The sequence below is a fragment of the Zootoca vivipara genome, chromosome 7 (assembly GCF_965207765.1).
Source record: "Zootoca vivipara chromosome 7, rZooViv2.hap1.1, whole genome shotgun sequence".
Taxonomy (NCBI): domain Eukaryota; kingdom Metazoa; phylum Chordata; class Lepidosauria; order Squamata; family Lacertidae; genus Zootoca; species Zootoca vivipara.
In genome coordinates, this window is record NC_142590.1 from 10,290,349 (window position 1) to 10,310,644 (window position 20,296).

The following is a 20,296-nucleotide window of genomic DNA, read 5'->3' on the forward strand; positions in this document are numbered from 1 at the left end:
ATACTCATGCTTCTATACCTGCTGTTCCATTTTCTCGATAGCTTTACGTTTCTCATCCTGAAGCTCCTGCTTTTCCTTCTCTGCCTCCATCAATTTCTTTTCTAGTTGGGACTGATACTCAGAGGCCTCCTTCAGGCGGGCTTCAACGGCAGCACGAACTTCTTCAGTTACCTGCACAATTAACTCAGTTTTAAATGTGATATCCGTAAGTGGCACACAGCATGCAGGAGACCTGCTTACAGCCCATCAGTTTCACTGAGAACGGAAAGTAAGCTTGAGACAGTGGTATCTGAAATACAGGACAGTGCTCAAAACCTAAACCTAACCCTCCCATTTTAAAGGGTGAGAAAAAGTGTAACAGATAAAGGGCAAGCTGTCAGCTTGAGAAATCTGCTGTGAGGACAAAGCATGTCTGAGATACTCTTGGGCCACTTTTTATTTTATAGTTCCTAAATAAATGGCAATTAAAAATGAGATGTTTTCCACTGGCTCTCAGCAAAATCAGCTCATGTAAGGGATGGGGGAAGCTACCTACACAAATTATTTGACTCTATTGATCACAGCAGCAGTGGGCAACCTCTGGCCCACAGGTCTAATTAGATCTGTCAGGGATCCTAATCTGGCCCGCGAGCATTTGCATCTGAAAGGATTTTTAGGAGACGGCAGGAAAAAAGTGAAACGGGAGAGCAGGCTAGTTCACAAAGGGCTAGTTCACATAGGCGGGGAAATAGTGCCTGCACATTTTAAATCATATTTTAAGTTCTACAAATGTTATAAGCTTTTTCTTCTTCTTTTTTAGCGAAAGCTGGGAATCTGGAAACTATTGATCACCTAGAGGGGGGCAACTGCTCCCTATTGTGGGCATCTATGCCAGCGAGGCTGTTTTCCCCAAGTCACTCCACCTGCCTGGCACCTGAAATTACCAGCATTAATTGATCAAGGATAGGACATCGTTGGTACACCAGTTTAAAAGTACACTGCCGCCTGGGGATGCAGAAACAGTGCTGGATCCAGATTCTCAAGGGTTGTCCCCCCCACCTTCCGTCCAAGTCACAAGAAAACTGCTTGCGTTTGTGCGGTTGTACCATGAAAACATAGTCCCACGTCTAAGTCATATTTAACAGGCAGTTTTATTAGCCCAGTACCTGCTTCTCTTTGTTCAGGGATTCCTCGAGGCTTACAACCATGGCTTGGTATTGCTCCACATTACTTGTGGCAATCTTCAGCCTTTCCTTCAAATCATTCACTTGCTCCTCAGACTGTCTCAATCGACTTTCGAGATCATCCACATCCTCACTTGCACTTGGCTGGCCTAAAAACGGCAAAGATAAGGTTAAGCAAAATAAAGCGTTGTTCAAATTAATTCTGGATTTGGGAGCATACTACATGGAAGCTGTTTTCTCGTGTTTTACACACGCTAAACACAGGTTCAACTTAGCAAATGTTTACACTTTTCTCCCCCTTACCTTGACCAGGAGCTCTTTGTGATGACTGGGTTGCTAACTGGGCCTCCATATTGTGAAGCTGTTGTTTTAATGTTGCAATGTCCTTTTGGGCATTCTTCAGCAGTTCTTTTGTACTAGAATGAAGATTTATTTCTGTCTCAAGCTGTCTTTTAGCATCCAATAAGTGAATCTGAAAAGGAATGGGCATACTTTACTTCAAAGCCAGCGACTAAAACATAGCTCAACTGCAACCATAAAAAAGGTAAAGGGGCCCCTGACCATCAGGTCCAGTCGTGTCCGACTCTGGGGTTACGACGCTCATCTCGCTCTATAGGCCGAGGGGGCCGGCATTTGTCCGCAGACAGCTTCCGGGTCATGTGGCCAGCATGACAAAGCTGCTTCTGGCGAACCAGAGCAGCACACGGAAACGGCGTTTACCTTCCCGCCGGAGCGGTCCCTATTTATCTACTTGCACTTTGATGTGCTTTCAAACTGCTAGGTGGGCAGGAGCTGGGACTGAGCAATGGGAGCTCACCCCGTTGCAGGGATTCAAACCGCCAACCTACTGATCAGCAAGCCCTAGACTCTGTGGTTTAGCCCACAGCGCCACCAGCCAGCGACTGAAACATAGCTCAACTGCAACCATAAGTAGCCTAAAACAGAATTTTGCACATCTCTTCACAAAACTGGGGAAAAATGTGAACTGCAGAGGATATTTGCTTTTTGTTTGGGGGAAATGTGCATTAGGTAGGTTTGCATGAAAATGTACATTAAATCAGTGTTTCTCAACCTTTTTTGGGCCACGGCACACTTGTTCCGTGAAAAAAATCACGAGGCACACCACCATTAAACATAGTTATCCCTTTTTTTAAGGGATTTTCCCTTATGCTGAATAGGCTTCCTCGCGAGAAAAGGGAAAACTTGGCAGCTATGCCATTAAAAAAGTTAAAAAATTTAACTCTGTGCCGCCCTATATTATAATTATGACTGTAAGAAACACTTGCCAAATATTGCTTTCCGGCGGGTCAGTGCTGTGTATTGGCGGCTGCCAGGCTCGTTTGCACTGAGCTTTGGGAAAGAGGAGGAGAAATATTGCTTTCCGGCGGGTCAGCGTTGTGTATTGGCGGCTGCCAGGCTCGTTTGCACTGAGCTTTGGGAAAGAGGAGGAGAAATATTGCTTTCCGGCGGGTTAGTGGTGTATATTGGCGGCCGCCAGGCACGTGACAATGCAAATCGCCCTTCTCGTCGCCGCACGTCGCGGCACACCAGCCAGTGTCTCGCAGCACACTAATGTGCCACGGAACAGCGGTTGAGAAACGCTGCATTAAATGAATCTCTTCCCCCTTCCCTAGGCGTAATAGGTAGGTTGTACAGCAGCTCTCATGTTTGCTCAAGCATAAGATTTCTTTGGATTTTGTTTCACTTTTCTACGCTCTCCTCTAGCAAGGCATTTCTTCCAAGAGTGGAAAAAGCCTTCTACGCATGGGGGCAGTTTTCAAAGCAACTCCATGATTTGAAGAAATAATGTATGAGCTCCATTCGGGTGCCTTGAACCATAAACGAATCGAGATCCATTTGTCTTTCTTTTCAAAAACCATCAATACCACAAAAGGGGCTATGTCAATGACTTGTTTCTTTAGTTTCTCATACTTACATCTTGAGTTTTGTTAACTGAATGCCTTTGTTCCGCCTCATTTTCTAGTTTTTTCTTCAGTTGGGCTATTTCACGCTCCAATTTCTCTATTTGGTTATTGAGCCTCTGTTGAGTTTCCGTCTCAGCCCTTTCCAGGATCACCTAGTAAGAATAATATATACTAACATGGAACATTTTTGCTGAATTGTGCTGAAAGGAAGTGAGCTCCCCAATGCTTCTATAAACCCCCGCCCCCCCCCCAATGTGTGACTTGCACACAGACCTATGTGCAAGAGAAACATTGTGCTGTTCCTGAGCAAGCTTTCCTCCATGCACACCCACTGCTGAGACCGGAGCATGAGTAAACAAACCTGAATAGATTGCAGGTTAGTAAGCAGCATATTTTGTCCTCTTTGTGCTGTTACTAAAGAATCTTTTTGCTGACTCAGCCGAACCTCTGCCATTTTCAAAATATCCTTCTCTTTTTTCAAATTCTCTGCTCTCACCTTTGAAAGAGATTGCATTTGATTCTAGGTTAATTCAATCCTGGCAAGGTTAAGTATTGACATCTGTATAAAGCGAGTTATTAACCCAAAAGTTACATTCAGTTTTCAGCCACTTGAGTACATAAAGCCAAAATAGATTAATCACAGTTTAGCTAAGCTCATGTCGTCCCCAGAAACGGAAATATGTTGCTGTCAACCACCTCAATGAAGGACAATAAGCTTATGATGTGATAATCCCCAAAGCTTCTCAAGCTATAATTATCTTTCTACCCTATGATCTTCAGATGAAGGACAGTATATAAATAAACAATAAATAATCAATTCAATTAGTAACAAGAAGAAGTATTAAGTGGGATATTTGTGTGCTGAATGAAGTCCACTCGCACAGCATTATTTTTCCTTCTCCCTTCCCCTGGAACATTTCAGTTATGCATAATATGCCGTACTACTTACCTCTGCCACGGCTAGTTTTTCATTAGCTCCTCTCAGCTCTTGAGTCATAGTGTTGATAATCTGTTCTTGTTTTTGAGTGGTTGCTGAAAGCTTCTGGATTCTTTCATGCAATGATGTTATCTCTCGCCGATATCCCTCCACATTATCCTGCAGCATCTCGTAACTTCACAAGGAACATAGGTAAGATCATATTTCAACCAAATTGGTATTACAAACTCAAATGAGAATTCTTACAATTTTGATTCCACTAAAATCAACTGGAAACAAACAACTCTTTTTGTGTGCAAGTTTTCCAGTGCTAAAGTAACTGGTAATCTTACTGAGTACAGACAGTTCAAAGCATGGTTTTCGGTCGTGTCCCCCCCCCCCCCCAAATAAGCATGTTTAAGAAAGAGGATGCAAGTTACTGAGTATTTTTATTCAGTTCATACCTCTTTGAGTTTATTTTCATTATTTAAAACATTTATTCTGTCATTTATTCTCAGCCCAGGATCGTAAACAATGGTTTGAAACTAACCATGGTTAATGAAAACCATGGTGCAGATGTAATGCCGACCATGGTTACCTAAAAGTGGGGGAGGTTATGATGCTGCATAGTACTCCTATCTCCTAGCCTTAGTTTGATCAGGCAGTCTTAGAGTCTACCATGTTCCTTGAAGTAATTTGTCCTATTTACTGCACAAGATTACTAGCACAAAACTCCAGGTTTCAGGGCACAAATTGCAACCCTCCCATTGCATTAATGGTACAGAAGCCTTTCGTCAGCATTCGTTAATACTGTCTTACCGCTTGGAAGCAAATTCAAGTTGGGTGGAAATCTTCGTATTCTGTGACCTCAAGTCTGTAACCTGCTCTTGAAGCTTCTCATTTTGCTCATTCAGAAGTTTGTCATTCTCTGCCTTTTCTTTCTTGTAGCTCTCAAAGAACTCCTGCAGCTGTAGAGCAAGTCAAAGGTGTTCAAAGATAAATACAAGGCCAAGCAAAAAAACTGTCCTCCTTTTGAGGAAAAGGCGTTTGGAGGAAGACTGGCTGGTACCTGTTTAAGGGCAGCCTTAGCCTCCACTGCTTCAGTTGATTCTGTCACTGGCACAGCAGCAGGAGTTGACATGGCCTGAGGTGCCCCTGGCAGACGCTTAGGGGTCACCGCCAGAGACATTTCTTCTGGCAAGATGCTTGAAGCTACAAAAGTGAGAGAAGCAACATTATCAGATCAGAGAAAATGGAAATATTCTTTATTTCTTACCTTTCTGAACCACCCTTTCCCTAGAGAGCTCAGAACAGTCCCCCTACTCCCCATTTTATGCTCACAACCCTGCAAAGGAAGCCAGGCTGTGAGTGTGTCACCAGCTGAAGGTCACCCAGAGAGCTTCATGGGTGGATGGGGGTTTAGATCCATGTGTCCTTGACAGTAGTCTGACCCTCAACCCAGTACACAGTGCTGGTTCTCATTCACACTAATGGGCTGGCATTTTCGTGGGCTGTGGAATTCTGCATTCCAGACCTCAAATTCTATCGATGTTCACGCTTTTATTTACATTCATGCCTCCCATCTGGATCAAACGATCTTCTAGACAGCTTACAATATATTACAACCATATAACTAGGAACCTAGAAGCCCATTCCTCCAGCTAATGGGAAAGGCCAGAAGGTCTTCCCCTCTCACTTCTGCATTACTAGGGCACTTTCAACAACTGGAGCAAATTATGCAAAGCCTCATAAACATGCAAGCTGTGTTCATTTCTGCACAGCTGTCCAACTTGCTTTGGGGAGTTTCAATTCTTTTGGCGAAAGGGACTGTCATCTTCTCCTGCTCCCCCTGCCCCCAAGGAGAAAGCTTATGTTCTCCAGATTCTGCCCCTAAAATCTGGCACAGCTGAGGAAGAACACAAGTGCCTCCTGCCACAGCCGAGGTCCTTGAAGGTGGCATGCTTGAGGTGCTCACACAATCTTCTCCACCTTCCTGCCTTCTGCTCCTGCTTTCAGCTGTGAAGTCTCACAAAATTCCCGTAGCCTCACAAAATTCTCAGCTAAAGCTCTGCAGTGTTGTTGCTTTTTAAAGGGGGTCAATACGCAGCTGAAAGCATGAATCAAAATTAAATTGTTTCCACCGAGGGATACGTTTAGGCTGTAGCCAAAAAGAGCAATTGTGGTGTGCGTTTGGAACATCAAGCCACACAGAATGTAAGATTGCAGCTACACTGTTCCTTCACAAAGTTTGAGCAATTTGTTCCAATCACAATATCACAACCCGAAAAATGGTCAGGCAAACTTTTGGGACACGCTTGCCATTCTACCCTCTCCAATTCTCACTGCACGCAATGAGAACACCAAAGCCTAAACCCTGCTTTCCTCGCGGTGCAAAGAAGTACATTGGCATTATTGAAGGCACCATACCTTGCAATGGAATGGAAACGCCAGACGTCTGTGCCAGCAAGATGCGATACATGTCACGCTGGCGAACTATGGAGTCTACAAGCTGCATCTGGTGGTGCCGTGACTCACGCAACTTTTCTAGCTCAGTGATAGCTTCACCAAGTTGACTCTGCAGCTCAGAAATCCTGTCATGGAGAGAAAACAATTCTACTAAATCTTTTTTTAAAAAAAATCAACATCAGGTATCTAGAGCATGGGCAGGCAAACTAAGGCCCAGGGACTGGATCTGGCCCAATTGCCTTCTAAATCCGGCCCGTGGACGGCCTGGCAGTCAGTGTTTTTACATGAGTAGAATGTGTGCTTTTATTTAAAATGCATCCCTGGGTTATTTGTGGGGCATAGGAATTCATTCATTTCCCCCCCCCCAAAAATAGTCCCCCCCCCAAGGTCTGAGGGACAGTGGAACAGCCCCCTGCTGAAAACATTTGCTGCCCCCTCCTGATTTGGACAAATATTTCTTACATTACTGCTTTCTAAACAGAACAAATATGTGATTAAGATCAGATTTCTGGGTGTTGGAACATGCTGCTAAAGGGGAGCATACTTAGATGAAGTGGTTTTTTGCTCCTCGTTCTCTTTCTCTTCACCCAGCTCTCTGAGAGCCACTAAGAGGCGCTGGTTTTGCTGCTGAAGTTCCTCAATGTTTCTGAAGGAGACCAGACGCTGGCTTATGACTTCAGAAGAGCTGCTGATGTCAGCCGAGCTCACTTCTTCTTCGCGGATAACATGGTTGCCTCGGGCTTCTTCGAGTTCCATCAAAAGCACTCTTATCTTTAAAAAGGAAAGCAGATGATTCATACAGCAGAACAATAGCTCTTCTGGAGCTGTGCTGCAAGAATTCTAAAGCAAGATGTTAAAACGGTCATTCTGCTTTTCAATACAATCTAATTTTAAGTGCATAATTGTATCATTTTTTTGGATTACTTACTACCATCAATGTGGGATACAACAGGTTATGAATTTATGAAATAAAAAGTACAGGGCTGCACTGAGCAGACATTATTTTAAGGCTGCAATCTTAAAAGCGCATGCTTAGAATTAATTCCAAGTGAAATCATTAAGGCTTACTCTGGAGTAAGCAGAGGTTCAGAATCCCAATACTTTCACAAACTGTCTACTTTGACTTTAACTTTTAGGCGAAAAAGTTCATCAAGGTATATAGGATTACAAGAGTGAACCACTTTTAAAAAACTAACCTGTTGTGAAAGATCCTTGACTTGGATTTCAAGCCTCTGGTTCTCTCTTTCAAGCAAAGAAGCTTGCTTGTTTGCTTTATCAGCATCATCTTGCAAACGTTGAATTTCCTGTAAACCAAATCCACATACTTAAAAAGTAATGCATTTATTTTGCAGGAATAATAAAAGGTCAAAATAAGAACAGAACCGCAAGCATATTAAACAGCTAACTTCCCCAAAACTTACACTAGAACTTGTTGTTTAGTCGTTTAGTCGTATCCAACTCATCATGACCCCATGGACCATAGCACGCCAGGCACTATACTATAACACAATAGTCTTATTGTTACCCAGTGTTGACTTAAGCAAAGCATGTCACATAGTTGAGGCCCAAAAGGGCCTATAGAATTTTAACTGTGGGACACGCAGGCCGAAATAATTTGTATGACTGGCTGCATAAAGAAGACCGCCTACGAATCTAATTGATAGACACATTCAACCAATGTGTCAAAAATAGTTGCGCCAAGAGAACAAGATATGCCTTCTCTATTATATGATTCAGAGAAGTTGGTGATTGTTTTTATTTACCATTTGTAAACCACTTTTCACAAAGTAGCTTCAAAATGGTCACACAAAACAAAATCAGATTAAAACCATGACGCAGCGTCAACAAAGCAGCTGACTTGACAAAAGGAGCAGCCACCAAAAGCATGTTGAAAAGAAGCACACCAGCCTCACTGGGGAATGCCGTAAGGAAAGAAACCTGACGCAGCCCACGGAGGGATTCCATATTTCCTGGGCAACAGTCAACACGCTGCGGAGGACAATCTCACTTACAAGCAATTGGGAACATGAAGAACCTCCTCAGCTGACTTGAGGGGTCCATATCCAAACCAAGAAGCCTAGGAGCTGGCCCACGACGTCAAGTAAATCATGCAGTGAAGCTCTTGATAGACTGCAGGTTCCCTGCTTGATCCTTCATATAAAACTCATTGGCTGGTAAAAAAGACCCCTGCAATATAGAATACTCTAATGCTGTGCCAGAGGGGGATTCCACTGACCCAATGGGACTCCTGTTTCCTCTCCTGCTGCCCAATAAAAACAGTCACCCTGCTTTGGTGGGTCCAGGGAGTAAATTCTAATACAGGCATGGAGGTCACTTGCGGAGCTGCAACACTGGATACAGCTCAGCATCAAGGAGAATGGCAGGCTGGAATCTTGGCATGTTAACTTTCAATGTGTGTGAAGTTTAGAAATATACACTTTCTGGGGTGGGGAGTATTTAGATATGTAATCCGCACTTACAGTAAGAAAATATGCACCACAAAATGCTGTTAACCTTGAAGCTCAACTCTAGCCTACACAACCGCCATTCACTGCTACAGTTTTACTCTACGTTGTGGGGATGGTGAGAAACAGCAGTTTAACTAGGTGGCTCTAAACTGCACACTAAATCTAGGTCTTGAATCAGTAGCGAACAGAAAATTCTATCCCCTTTTCCCAGAGGGCAGCTGGGTGTGAAAGAAATCTCTTGTTAAAAAACAAGGTAATGTACAGTGGTACCTCGACTTACGAACACGATCCGTTCCGCGGCCATCTTCGTAAGTCGAGGTTTTTGGATTTCGAAGCACGATTTTGCGCTTGTGCGCATGTGCCGACTGCGCGTGCCGCTCTATGCAGGTGCCAGGCGCGCGCGGCGAAAAGACTTCCGGGGTTGTTGACTTTGGAAGTCAAAACCTTTGGAAGTCAAAGCGTTCGAATGTCAAGATATGACTGTAGTTGTATGTGCTGATAAAGGCAAGTACATTTTGACTCAATCTCAGTTCCATTTTATACCAACCTTCATTGCTTGCTCAAGTTTAGCAGACAGACTTGCTACAGCTTTCTGCGAGCGTTCATATTCTTCACGTTGACGCTTCAAAATAGGTGCTTTGGCTTCTACTTCCTGCACTATTTCATCCAAGTACTTATTAATCCTCTTATTCTCCATTTTTTCTAACAGCAGCTGATCCTGTGCTTCTACGTATGCATTGTAAAGCTGTGTTGAAAGATGAAAACACACAACCAGTAAACCTATAGAACATCTTACCTAAAGAAGACAGGCAGCCATTTATCAACCAGCAGACATTTTCTAGACTCGCAACCATTACACATATCCTGTTCCCAGGATATATGTAATTTCCTCCTCACCATGACATCTGAGGGGTTTGTCCTGGAAAAGATCTATGATAAACCCAACAATGTGTTTATGTAATTTACATATAGCTCCCCACTATTGCCCAGGAGTACTTCATAGAGGAGATATAAACAGAAGCACGAGATTTGGCTTGCAATAGGACAGAAACAGAGCAGAGGGGAACAAAGGCTTCAGAAAAACTAATAAAAATAAGAAACACCCCCCCAAAGTATCAGTGAATTAATTATCTAGCAACAGCAAAAGGGAGTGTGCAGATCATTTGAATGAATTCAGAAGAAGAAGAAAAAGAAGAGGAGGAGGAGTAGTTTGGATTTGATATCCCACTTTATCACTACCCTAAGGAGTCTCAAAGCGGCTAGCAATCTCCTTTCCCTTCCTCCCCCACAACAAACACTCTGTGAGGTGAGTGAGGCTGAGAGACTTCAGAGAAGTGTGACTAGCCCAAGGTCACCCAGCAGCTGCATGTGGAGGAGCAGGTAATCGAACCCGGTTCACCAGATTACGAGTCCACCTCTCTTAACCACTACACCACACTGTAGCAAAGCAGGATGCTTCCGGAGCCTCCTTGGCTTGTCTGAGGTGAAGCAGGACCTGTACAAGGTGCCCTCCTCGCTTCCACCTTCCAAATGGCCAAGCAGAAAGCATGCTGCCAGTACTCCCTCCAGTGGAAACACCCAAAACAGGGCATTCAGAGGATGGTGTTGAGCTAGACTGGCATACACTGGTTCCTGAACCGCTCTCATAGACGGCGCTCACCAGTGTAAGGCCCAATGTAAGCCCGATCACGGCACCAGTCTGGAGCTGGCACAACATGCCTGCTGCGAATAATCAGACAGAGGATAATTAATAACTTAGTAACTTAGATGCTCCACAGAGCTTTCGCGGTGGTGTTCTGTTAAGTCTGCAGTCTGGCAGGTTTTTGACATGCAGCACCACTCTCGTGTTTGTTATTTTAAGACCAATTGCCCACAAAATACTAGGAGAAATAAACTAATTCCTGAAACTTTTAATACTTCCCCTTGCAGGAAAACCACTGCAAGTCGTATCATTCTGAAATTGGGCAGGATTCATCCTCTCAGAAGAGACTACCGGTACCATGTCTACTTGTGCCAAAAATCCCCACCCCACCATCCTGTTTAGTCCCCAAACCCTGGACCTGCTGGCCAGCACTTTGGCAGGCCTTATTCACTATAGAAGAGTTCTTATGTTAGCATTTTCCTTCCCTTTTGATAGAGCTGGATGAAACATTATAGCTGATATCAGAATTCTCAATAGTGAACACAAGGGGTGTCGTGGAATTCTACTCAATATTGATCCAGAGTACATTCCAATGTATAGTTAGCAGAGTAAAAGCTTAAACAGGTTGCAGGATTCCCCAAAAATAGACCAGAGGTAATTATATTCCATCCAGCAGAGCTTTACTGCTACTGAAGGCAAATGAGCACAATGGTCACAAATCCAATGCATCCAGGATTGGCCATGTCCCCAAGAAATCCAGTTGCAGCACACTTAACTTAAACTTACAATAATTTATAATAAGCTTAAAGCTTAACACTAAGCATACTATGTACAGAACACCACACCAGAAGGAAAAGAGAGAGAGAAAGTGAAAAACAGGCTCCTTCTGGCTTTGCTTTTAGTCAGCATGACCTTGACAAAAAGAGATAAGAGAACCAGTTTAAAATCCAGCTGTACTCAGCTTCTCTGAAGGAATAACCCAAACATCATGAACTGTCTAGATTGTTTCTTTCACACAGAGAAGCTTCCAGAACCCTTTTGAATTAATTAGAATAGGAAAGATCTCTACACATAAGATCAATACTTTCTGCATTAAGAAATGCAAACTGACAAGGGGGTAGTGTGTGTGTGTGTGTGTGTGTGTGTGTGTGTGTGTGAGAGAGAGAGAGAGAGAGAGAGAGAGAGAGAGAGAGAGAGAGAGAGAGAGAGAACAAAGCTTCGTGTTCTCCAAGGAGAATTTTGACTTTGACCCGGAGCCGATAAAGGAAACCTCCAAAAGCACTTGAGACCAAGAGCCAAATCATGGTCCAAACTGTCAGTGCACACTACTAAAATATACCTCTGAGACAAAAGGGAAATTTTCATGAGGGGTCCATGCCATTAACTTACAATGACATAAAACATCAATCTTTGTCAACAGGAACACTAGCCAGATAGAACACATGAGAAAATGCTACTGAAATCAAATGTTAAGCTTAGTTAAAAACCCAAATGGGTGCACTACCGGTATGTGCAGCACATTAATCATTCAGTTTTTTAAAAAAAAATGTCCCAGTAAATTTGGCTGCATACAAAAACACAAATTACTTCCTACCTCGGTTAATTTCATGCCAGGCTTCACCACCTTTGCTACTGCAGCAGCCGTCGGAGACATAGCTGCCAGGTCCTCCTCTGAAAGAATGGCTCCTAGAAGAGAGAAATGGCAAAGGGCATGGGTTTTTTAATGTACAAATCAAATCTAAACTACATGCATATTGGTACTTCAGATTTCTGACAGGCTCCAGAGTTTTGGACTAGCCTGGTTCTAAGCCTTCAGGGAAACTAGCCTGGTTCTAAGCCTTCAGGGAAACTAGCCTGGTTATAAGCCTTCAGGGAAACTGCAAACTAAACAAACAAAAATAAAGAATCAAACAGATTGGTTCAGAAAAACCATAGAAATATCCTGCAAATGATACCTGAGGGGGTAATTTTTTTTACTATTCTATATGTTTCATATGCTCAAGAGAACCCCCAGATAACTGTTTTTAAAATGTTTGCATATGGCTTTTCAAGTACTAGAACTGTACAAACAGCTGTGGAGGTATTGCTAAATGCCCCCTTTTTACAAGGTCTATTCCCTACGTGTTACCAGACCTTTGCGCTTGGTGGCTGAAACCAAATCGTTTGCATTGTCCAACTCTTTCTCCAGCTTGCCAATCCTTTCCTTCAGTTCTTTTTCCACTGCAGCCTTTGATTGTTCCATCTCAGCCAAACGATCCCGTGTTTCTTTGTTAGCTGAGAAGAATAGCAGAAAAAAGAGATGACTGAACCTTTTAAGCTTCCAAGGATTACTAAACAAATTGTACGGCAGGGCAATATGCAAATATTTCAGATACATTTAGAGAATGGTTTAAGTGCCTTCTTTGGCAACATGGTTTGCATCATCAGTGAGCTAGGAAAGACTTAGAAGATCTAGGCCTGGATCTAAATAACTACATGGACTGGACTTGGCACTTCTCAAATAGCAGCTTTCACCACTACCCCAGTGCACCACACAATGCCACACAACAAACCCCTTCTGAAGCCTCACCTCAAAAAGGACAGTATAGCATTGGAAACAGTTTAGACAAGGGCAGCCAAAATGATCAAGGGGGTGGGGAAAGTCCCCTATGAGGAACTTTTTGTTTAGAGAAATGATAAAGTAGGAGACACAAAGATAGAAGTGCATAAAAACTATGCGTGGCATGGAAGAAGTGGACACACGAGGTTTTTTCCTCTCTCACAGCCCTAGAACTTGTGGACATCCAGCGGAGCTAAATATACATATATTTCACTAATTTTACAGTCATTTTAACATTTAAACACTTGACTTTCTTCCCCCTCTTTCTATGGTTCCTTAAATTAATTTATAGTATCTTCTGCATATCCAAGTTAATTAGCTAATTTATTCATCTACTTTAAATATATACTCTTATCAAACTGCAGGTTATTACAATAACATTGCCAATGTTTTTATTTGTTTACAATTTATCTGTAACTATTCAATAAACCATTTCCATTCTTTTATAAAAAGTTTGTTGTCTTGATTTCTTATTCTTTCGGCAAGTTTCGCCATTTCTGCATATCCTATAGGTTTTTGTACCCATTCTTCCTTTCCTGGGACTGCCTTTGCTAGAACTTTATTCAGGTACGCTACTACAGCAGCAAGAATGTTACTAGCCCCAAAATGGAAGTCCCAACGGAGCTAAATATTGGAAGATTCAGGACAGGCAAAATGCAGGTACTTCTTTATGCGCAGCAAAATTAAACGGTGGAATTTGCTTCCACAAGAGGCAGTGACAGCCATCGATCTGGATGGCCTTCAAAGAAGAGGATTAAGATACATTCATGCAAGGTAATATTATCAAAAGATACTAGCCATGATGGCTACGCTCTGCCTCTCTGGCCAGAGGCAGTAATGTTTCTCAACACCAGTTGCTAGAAACTGCAGCAGGGGAGAGTGCCCTTGTGTTCAGGTCCTGCTTGCAGTCTTCCCATAAGCATCTGGTAGTCACTGTGTGAACAGGATGCTGGACTAATGACCACTGGCCTGATCCAGGAGGTTCATTCCTATGTTCTTATGGAGCTGAGGAAAAGTATCTGAAGCAGCACACAGATTGGAGGTTAGCTGATGAAGTAAGTGACCAGTGTTTTGGATGCGCCAGGCACATTTTTATGTTATTTCCTGCTGCTCTGTTTTATTAAGTTAAAAATATATATGTTTCATTGCTATTGTGCATTATGTTGTCAGCCCAGCAGAAGACTCTACGGAGCTGTGTTTTGGTGGGATAGAAGCCTTAAAAGCAGTTACAACACTCAAGGAGATATTTGGATCTCAGTCCTAGCCTTAATTTTTCTCAGATTTCAATTGCTTTAACTATAGACAATGAGGGGTTCAAATGAGCTGCTAAAAACCAACAAAAGCTACAAGATCATTTGTTCCTTACCTTCACCTGCCTCCTTCAGAAGTTTGTGGAGCTCCTCTACAGCTTGGGTCAACTCATTGCTTTTTGCTTCCAAGTCGTCAGCAGCACTCTAAATGCAACATATTTTAATTGAAGCGCAGCAATTCAATATAGCAGCAAAAATATTAAAGCCTCAGGAAGTGGAGAGAGGGCGAGTTGGGTGCCATAGACTATTATAGCAGGGAATTGGGAGGGACAGTTTATAGTGCAAAATCATACTTCTAGCTAGCTGAACCCCAACCTAGACTCATTTACTGAATACACTGAAAAAGAGCAGGCTATTATATTCCTAAAAGCATAGATTCTTTGGAATTGCTTAGACTGTGCTTGAAACCAGACTAACTAGGTAGCTTGGGATATGGCCAGACAGATTTATCACAAGCTGGACACTGGTAGCTGAGCGCGTACCAGAGAGATCTAATGAAAGAATTGAAGAAAAATACTTCTATGATTGTTCATGTGATGTCTGAGACTAAGAATCATCTTAAAAAATAAAATAAAAAATGGAATGTTTCAGGAAAATCAAACATCAATTAATAAAGCCACTAAACTGGTAAAACTCTTTCCCTCAAACTTCCCATGACCTTTCATTCCGTGCTGCGTGTTGCATTTCATATAAGAACACGTTCTAACAGGTTGGAAGATATGATTAAGTCTATATAGCCGTACCTGCAGGTAGCTGGGTTATCTCAACAAATTCAACATCAAAATGAGATCAGACTAGTGGCTATGCCAACACTTTCCAATCTTTTGATCTTAGTTAAGATGGATTTTTTAAATTTTAAGTGAGATGTTTTTGATTTAAAATGGATGTTTTAAATAAAGTGCTTTTGGAGGAAAAATCTTTCTAAAGGTAGTTTTCTATTTAAGTTACATTATAGTCGATTATTTGTGGGGCATAGGAATTTGTTCACACACACCCCCTTCAAAATATAGTCTGGCCCCTCACAAGGTCTGAGGGACAGTGGACCAGCCCCCTGCTGAAAAAGTTTGCTGACCCCTGCTCTAGAAATTCATATTCACCAGCACATTTGTGACTTCAGCCTTCACATGTCCTAGTTAGCATTTAGTGGCAAGTATGAAGAGCATCAACGTTTGTCAGTGTATGTTTATAATAAGCCCTAAAACTAAAATTTCAAAACCATTATTAAAATTCATACCTTGTATAAATTAGATAACTTGATATGGGCGTTTAGTTCATTGTGGAATCTTTCTTCCATGCTAGCTTGCTGTTCTTTTGCCTGGTGAATAAAGACATTTGTGCAGTTAACACACAATTAAAGTTTTAAGAACCCAAAGGCTCTTCACAGTCAAACAGCAATTTGGTACCGAAAAATTATAATGAAAAAATAATTACATTTAAAATGTATGTAAGGGCAAAATTCCTACCTTTTTAGTTTGTTTTCAAAACTGAATTTGTATAAGAATACATTAGGCTACTGTGTGCTTCTCAAATGTATTTGGACTGAAACTCTGCAATTCATATTTTTGCCAGATTCACTCCATATATATCACAGTCAGTTATTATAAGGAATTCTCACCTGAATGAGCATATATGCTTTTCCAGACCTAAGTCCAAATGAAGTTTGCAGCCCTATGAGAATTACTTCACTTTTACCCGATACAAGCAAGAATGAGAGAAGAGCTACCTCAAATACTGGCATCACTGTTGTCCACATCGGAAACTAAAACAAAGGAATTTATCTTTACCTCCTTCAGTTTCAGCAGAAGATCTTCCACATGTTTCTGTAGATTTCCGTTAGATTGTTTTAGTCCACTGACTTGCTCTTCCAGTCTGGAAACCTCCTCTTTCTTGTTCTCCAAGTTACACTTCAGCTCTAAGATTTCACTTCCTTTTTCCCGAGTGATTAGCAGGAGTTCATCTGTTTTCGCCTTCAATTCTGTATTCAGCCAAGTGTTCTGATTCTGTAGCAGTTCCTTTTCCTGCTCCCACCTTTGCTCACGATACTATGAAATCAAGTTAAATATGATATAGCATTCCATTCAAGCAGCAGTTAAAGGGAAAAAGTGCCCTTGGGGCACATACACTACTACATTTTGAAACAAGTTCTGTTAAGACAAGTTCTTGGGCAATTCATACCCATCATGCAAGTGGAGGAATTCCTGCCAAATTATTAGCAATGGGACAGAGGCTTAATGCCAGCTTCACTCTTTTGCACACTTACTCAAAAGTAAGTCCCACTGCATTCAGCGATACTTCTACTCAAGTGTTTATAGGTTTGCAGCCTTCAATCAAATAAACCCCACAACCAAATCTAGTCATGGTTCATCACAATTTCAATACTAATCCCGAACTTGTTAATTATCTGTCAACTAACTACATGTATGCTGTGAAATGTCCCAGATTGCTTGAAACCTTATAAATATGGCCACACCCCCTACCTATACAAAAATAGCTGAGTAACTACTGGTATTCCAATAGATAGCTGGTAGGATTTTATTGAGACAGATAAAAAATGGCCACTGAAAAATTATTTGTTAAAATTAGTGACATAGGAAGGGTGCCATTATCTTATTTCTACAATTGTACAAAAGATACGGGCATGCATAAGTTTTCCAGTACTCACCTTTACAGAAAAGGCTGATGTCTGAAGCTCATCCAGCTGTAACTGTAGCTCTATTTTTGCAGTATTCGCTGCAGTTAGTTTCTCATTCAGTCGTTTAACATCCTCTAGGAAAGGACATACAAAATGAAGAGATATTATAAAGAGCATCTGTAGATGACCCTTCTGTACTGTCAAGCTCATGTAGAAGTGCCCAAGGTGTGTGGGCTACCTTTGACTTCTTTGATGGCAAGGCTTAGAAGGCTATCTAAAACCATAGCAGGAAACTCCCCTAAAACCACTACTTAAAAGTAGAAATTCTAATCATTACCCAATATGCTCCTCACACAGTATGAGAACAAATTTACAAACTGTTCACTGTTGCTTAGTTTCATTAAGGATTCCCACTGGTAGTTTCGCCTTGGTGCAATGATACTCTTAACTGAAGGACTGAGACAACCTATCACCAAAACCTTTTTGACCATATCACATGATGCTCACCATTTAGGTGTTCCTGCTCTTGAGCTCTTCTGTCACTTGTTCGAACCAAATCTCTCTTCTCTGCTTCCAGCTCTTCTTTCGCTCTAGTGAGCTGATTCTTAAAACAAAGGAAAAGTGACTTTAAAAATGACTATAGTACAATAAAAATGTGGTGTTAAGAAACATTACCTAGCGCAAGATTATCATCACACTCTCAGGATTCACATCGAGACTTGGCAACTAAGAAAACCCTATTTTCACCAAAAATGCTACTTTCACAACGAGAGTCTACTTCTTTCAATGTAACGTTGACAATGAATTCTGAAAGCTTCCATTCACTGGCATTATAGACAGTTCCTGTACCTGTACGGCTGCATTGCGATCCTGGGCAGTTTCCAGTTCTTTGTTTCTCTCATTTAACAATTTCAACTGCTCATCTGCATGGGAGACAAAAGGAAGGACATTTTATATTTATATGAATTCATCTGTCAGAAATGGATAAATATCTTCTTTCTCCAATAAAAGAGTAACGGCTTTGGGCCTGAGGAGCTTAACCCTGAGTAATGTCAGGATATGAAACTGACTGAGATCAGCCAACTGGCCACTCCAAATGTATGTCTAGTAGACAAGAAAGAATGTAGAATTCTCAACATGTCCACCTCTGTTACGAGATTCTTCTCCATTGTGATTATCCCTATAGAACACCACCCTTGCTTAACTGCAAGCCTTAGCATCACGTAGAAGCTACATTTGCATATACACTGACTTCTAGAAGTAGTTATTAGGGTTTTGTGTGTACTGCTAGGCATATTAAAAAGCATTTTACTCCACCCTGAAAGGGGTTTTGTTACGTGTTTATTTTCAGAGTTGGTTTCGTGATTCTGCCTTTTTAAAATTCTTCAGCAACATACTGAAGTAAGTAACAAAATGTTTACCTTTATTACATATTACATACTTATTACATAAGTAACAAAATGTTTACCTTTATTACAGAATGTAATTCTTCTCTCAGCAAACAATTTTTTCACTGAAAAACTGAATAACCTTTAATTGTTTCAATACATATTTCAGAAAAATAACAAAATAAATACAACTAATAGTATTTACTGATCACCTTAATAAATAGCAGTACTTACTGAGTTTGCTGAGCTCCTGTCGGAGATTCTGACATTCCTGTGTCTCATTTACGAGTCTTTCCTGACTCTGAGCAAGTCGTTTTTCTACTTCAAAATATTGTTGCTCTGCAAAACATGCATTAGCACAAGTTCAAATTTTGCACTTTCTCAGAGTTATTCAAGTCAGAGTGTGCCTTTCAGTTATGTAAATTTGCACGAATCCTCATGAAAAGCACACAATTTTTTATCTGAAATATTTATTTATTTACTCTATTCATCAGTCTCAGATTTTTTTGGACCACAACTCTCAGCAGCCTCAATATGAATGGACAATTGTTCAGGGAAGATGGGAATTGTATCCAAAACATCTGGAGAGCACCAAGCTGGAGAAGGCTGTTCTAAAATGGTATTAGGTCACCTATCTTCCTCACAGTCCAATCTATGTCCTTTTAAACGTGAATGTGTTTGTGTGTGGGATTTTGTTGTTACATTTTATATATTTTGTGTTATGTTGTAATGTAAACCACTCTGCAATCTTTAGATGAATGGCAGTACATAAAATAGAAATTAATAATAGTACCTGTTTTCCTAGAGCTGTAGTCTACATATCATAAAATGTACCCAGGAATGAAAATCTCATACCACGCTAGACATTTCTCTGTTATACACAACATGCTGCCCTAAGCACAAGTACCCAAAATTCCAACACTTAAATAGCAGCTTTACTTTTATATTGATCCGGTTCACAAGTACCTCTGAATTTTTCTATAGCCCATTTTCAGAAAATTAAGGCCCTGGACATTAACCACATCTGCTCAGTGGTAAGTCAATGGGGCTTACTTCCATGTGAGCAAGAGTTATAATTGCACCTTCCATGACTTGTTTCCTAAATGTGAACATATACTCAACAGGAGCAATTTAGAAAGAAAAATAAAACCCCAAGCATCTTGGGTGCTAACTGCTCTGCTCTCTTAGTCCATAATGGCATATACAAATGCCTGGAACACCTATGCTTTTGGAGGAGTGTGGCATGCTATTTTTATTATATTTGCTTTGGTATGGTTTGCATAGATTTCTCTCTCTCTCACACACACAGTTCTAATTCACAGAATCGTAGACCTAGTTGGAAGGGCCATCTAGTCCGACCCCATGCAGTGCGGAAATCTCAACATGTGGTCCCTTATCCAATTTAAAACCATTCATGTCCCTGCTCAGCTTTGCAAATGTGCAGTATTATTGCTGCACCAGTTAGTGTGTGTGTGTGTGTGTGTCTTAAATAGATGAACCCCCCCCACCCATGTTTTTATTGGTCGTGGTTTTTATCTGCAAACTGCCTTCAGCGGAGGAAGGCAGGTTGTAAATAAATGTAATAATGCTGGCGATGATGTCTGGCACTGCTGGTGTAGCTCAATCGGTAAAGCACCCAGGGGTGTGGGTTTGAGTCTGACATTGGGCAAAAAAACCCCAAAAAACCCTCCTGCACTGCAGGGAGTAGACTAGATATGGACTCCACAATTCCATGATCCTATGAGCAGTACGAGAAAAAACAAAAAAGTTATTATTATGCATTCCGT

The 20,296-nt window shown here is 41.4% G+C and overlaps 1 protein-coding gene across 4 annotated transcripts in view; it reads right to left on the reverse strand.

The window, feature by feature from the left end:
* Positions 1 to 20,296, reverse strand: part of TPR (translocated promoter region, nuclear basket protein) — a 52,660-nt gene that overhangs the window by 31,297 nt on the left and 1,067 nt on the right. For all 4 annotated transcript variants that reach the window (XR_015950946.1, XR_015950945.1, XM_035121592.3 and 1 more), the window contains exons 2-22: positions 18,744 to 18,848; positions 17,971 to 18,044; positions 17,629 to 17,725; positions 17,152 to 17,255; positions 16,274 to 16,531; positions 15,724 to 15,804; positions 14,546 to 14,633; positions 12,714 to 12,854; positions 12,175 to 12,266; positions 9,486 to 9,683; positions 7,667 to 7,774; positions 7,015 to 7,241; positions 6,432 to 6,595; positions 5,074 to 5,216; positions 4,824 to 4,972; positions 4,038 to 4,200; positions 3,450 to 3,584; positions 3,100 to 3,240; positions 1,467 to 1,635; positions 1,146 to 1,312; positions 19 to 171 (exon numbers count right to left, since the gene is read on the reverse strand). Coding sequence is in view for 2 of the 4 variants with exons in the window: in XM_035121592.3 (XP_034977483.1) it covers positions 19 to 171; positions 1,146 to 1,312; positions 1,467 to 1,635; positions 3,100 to 3,240; positions 3,450 to 3,584; positions 4,038 to 4,200; positions 4,824 to 4,972; positions 5,074 to 5,216; positions 6,432 to 6,595; positions 7,015 to 7,241; positions 7,667 to 7,774; positions 9,486 to 9,683; positions 12,175 to 12,266; positions 12,714 to 12,854; positions 14,546 to 14,633; positions 15,724 to 15,804; positions 16,274 to 16,531; positions 17,152 to 17,255; positions 17,629 to 17,725; positions 17,971 to 18,044; positions 18,744 to 18,848 (2,957 nt within the window). In the remaining 2 variants the exon portion in view is untranslated. The remainder of the gene's footprint in view (positions 1 to 18; positions 172 to 1,145; positions 1,313 to 1,466; positions 1,636 to 3,099; positions 3,241 to 3,449; positions 3,585 to 4,037; positions 4,201 to 4,823; positions 4,973 to 5,073; positions 5,217 to 6,431; positions 6,596 to 7,014; positions 7,242 to 7,666; positions 7,775 to 9,485; positions 9,684 to 12,174; positions 12,267 to 12,713; positions 12,855 to 14,545; positions 14,634 to 15,723; positions 15,805 to 16,273; positions 16,532 to 17,151; positions 17,256 to 17,628; positions 17,726 to 17,970; positions 18,045 to 18,743; positions 18,849 to 20,296) is intronic.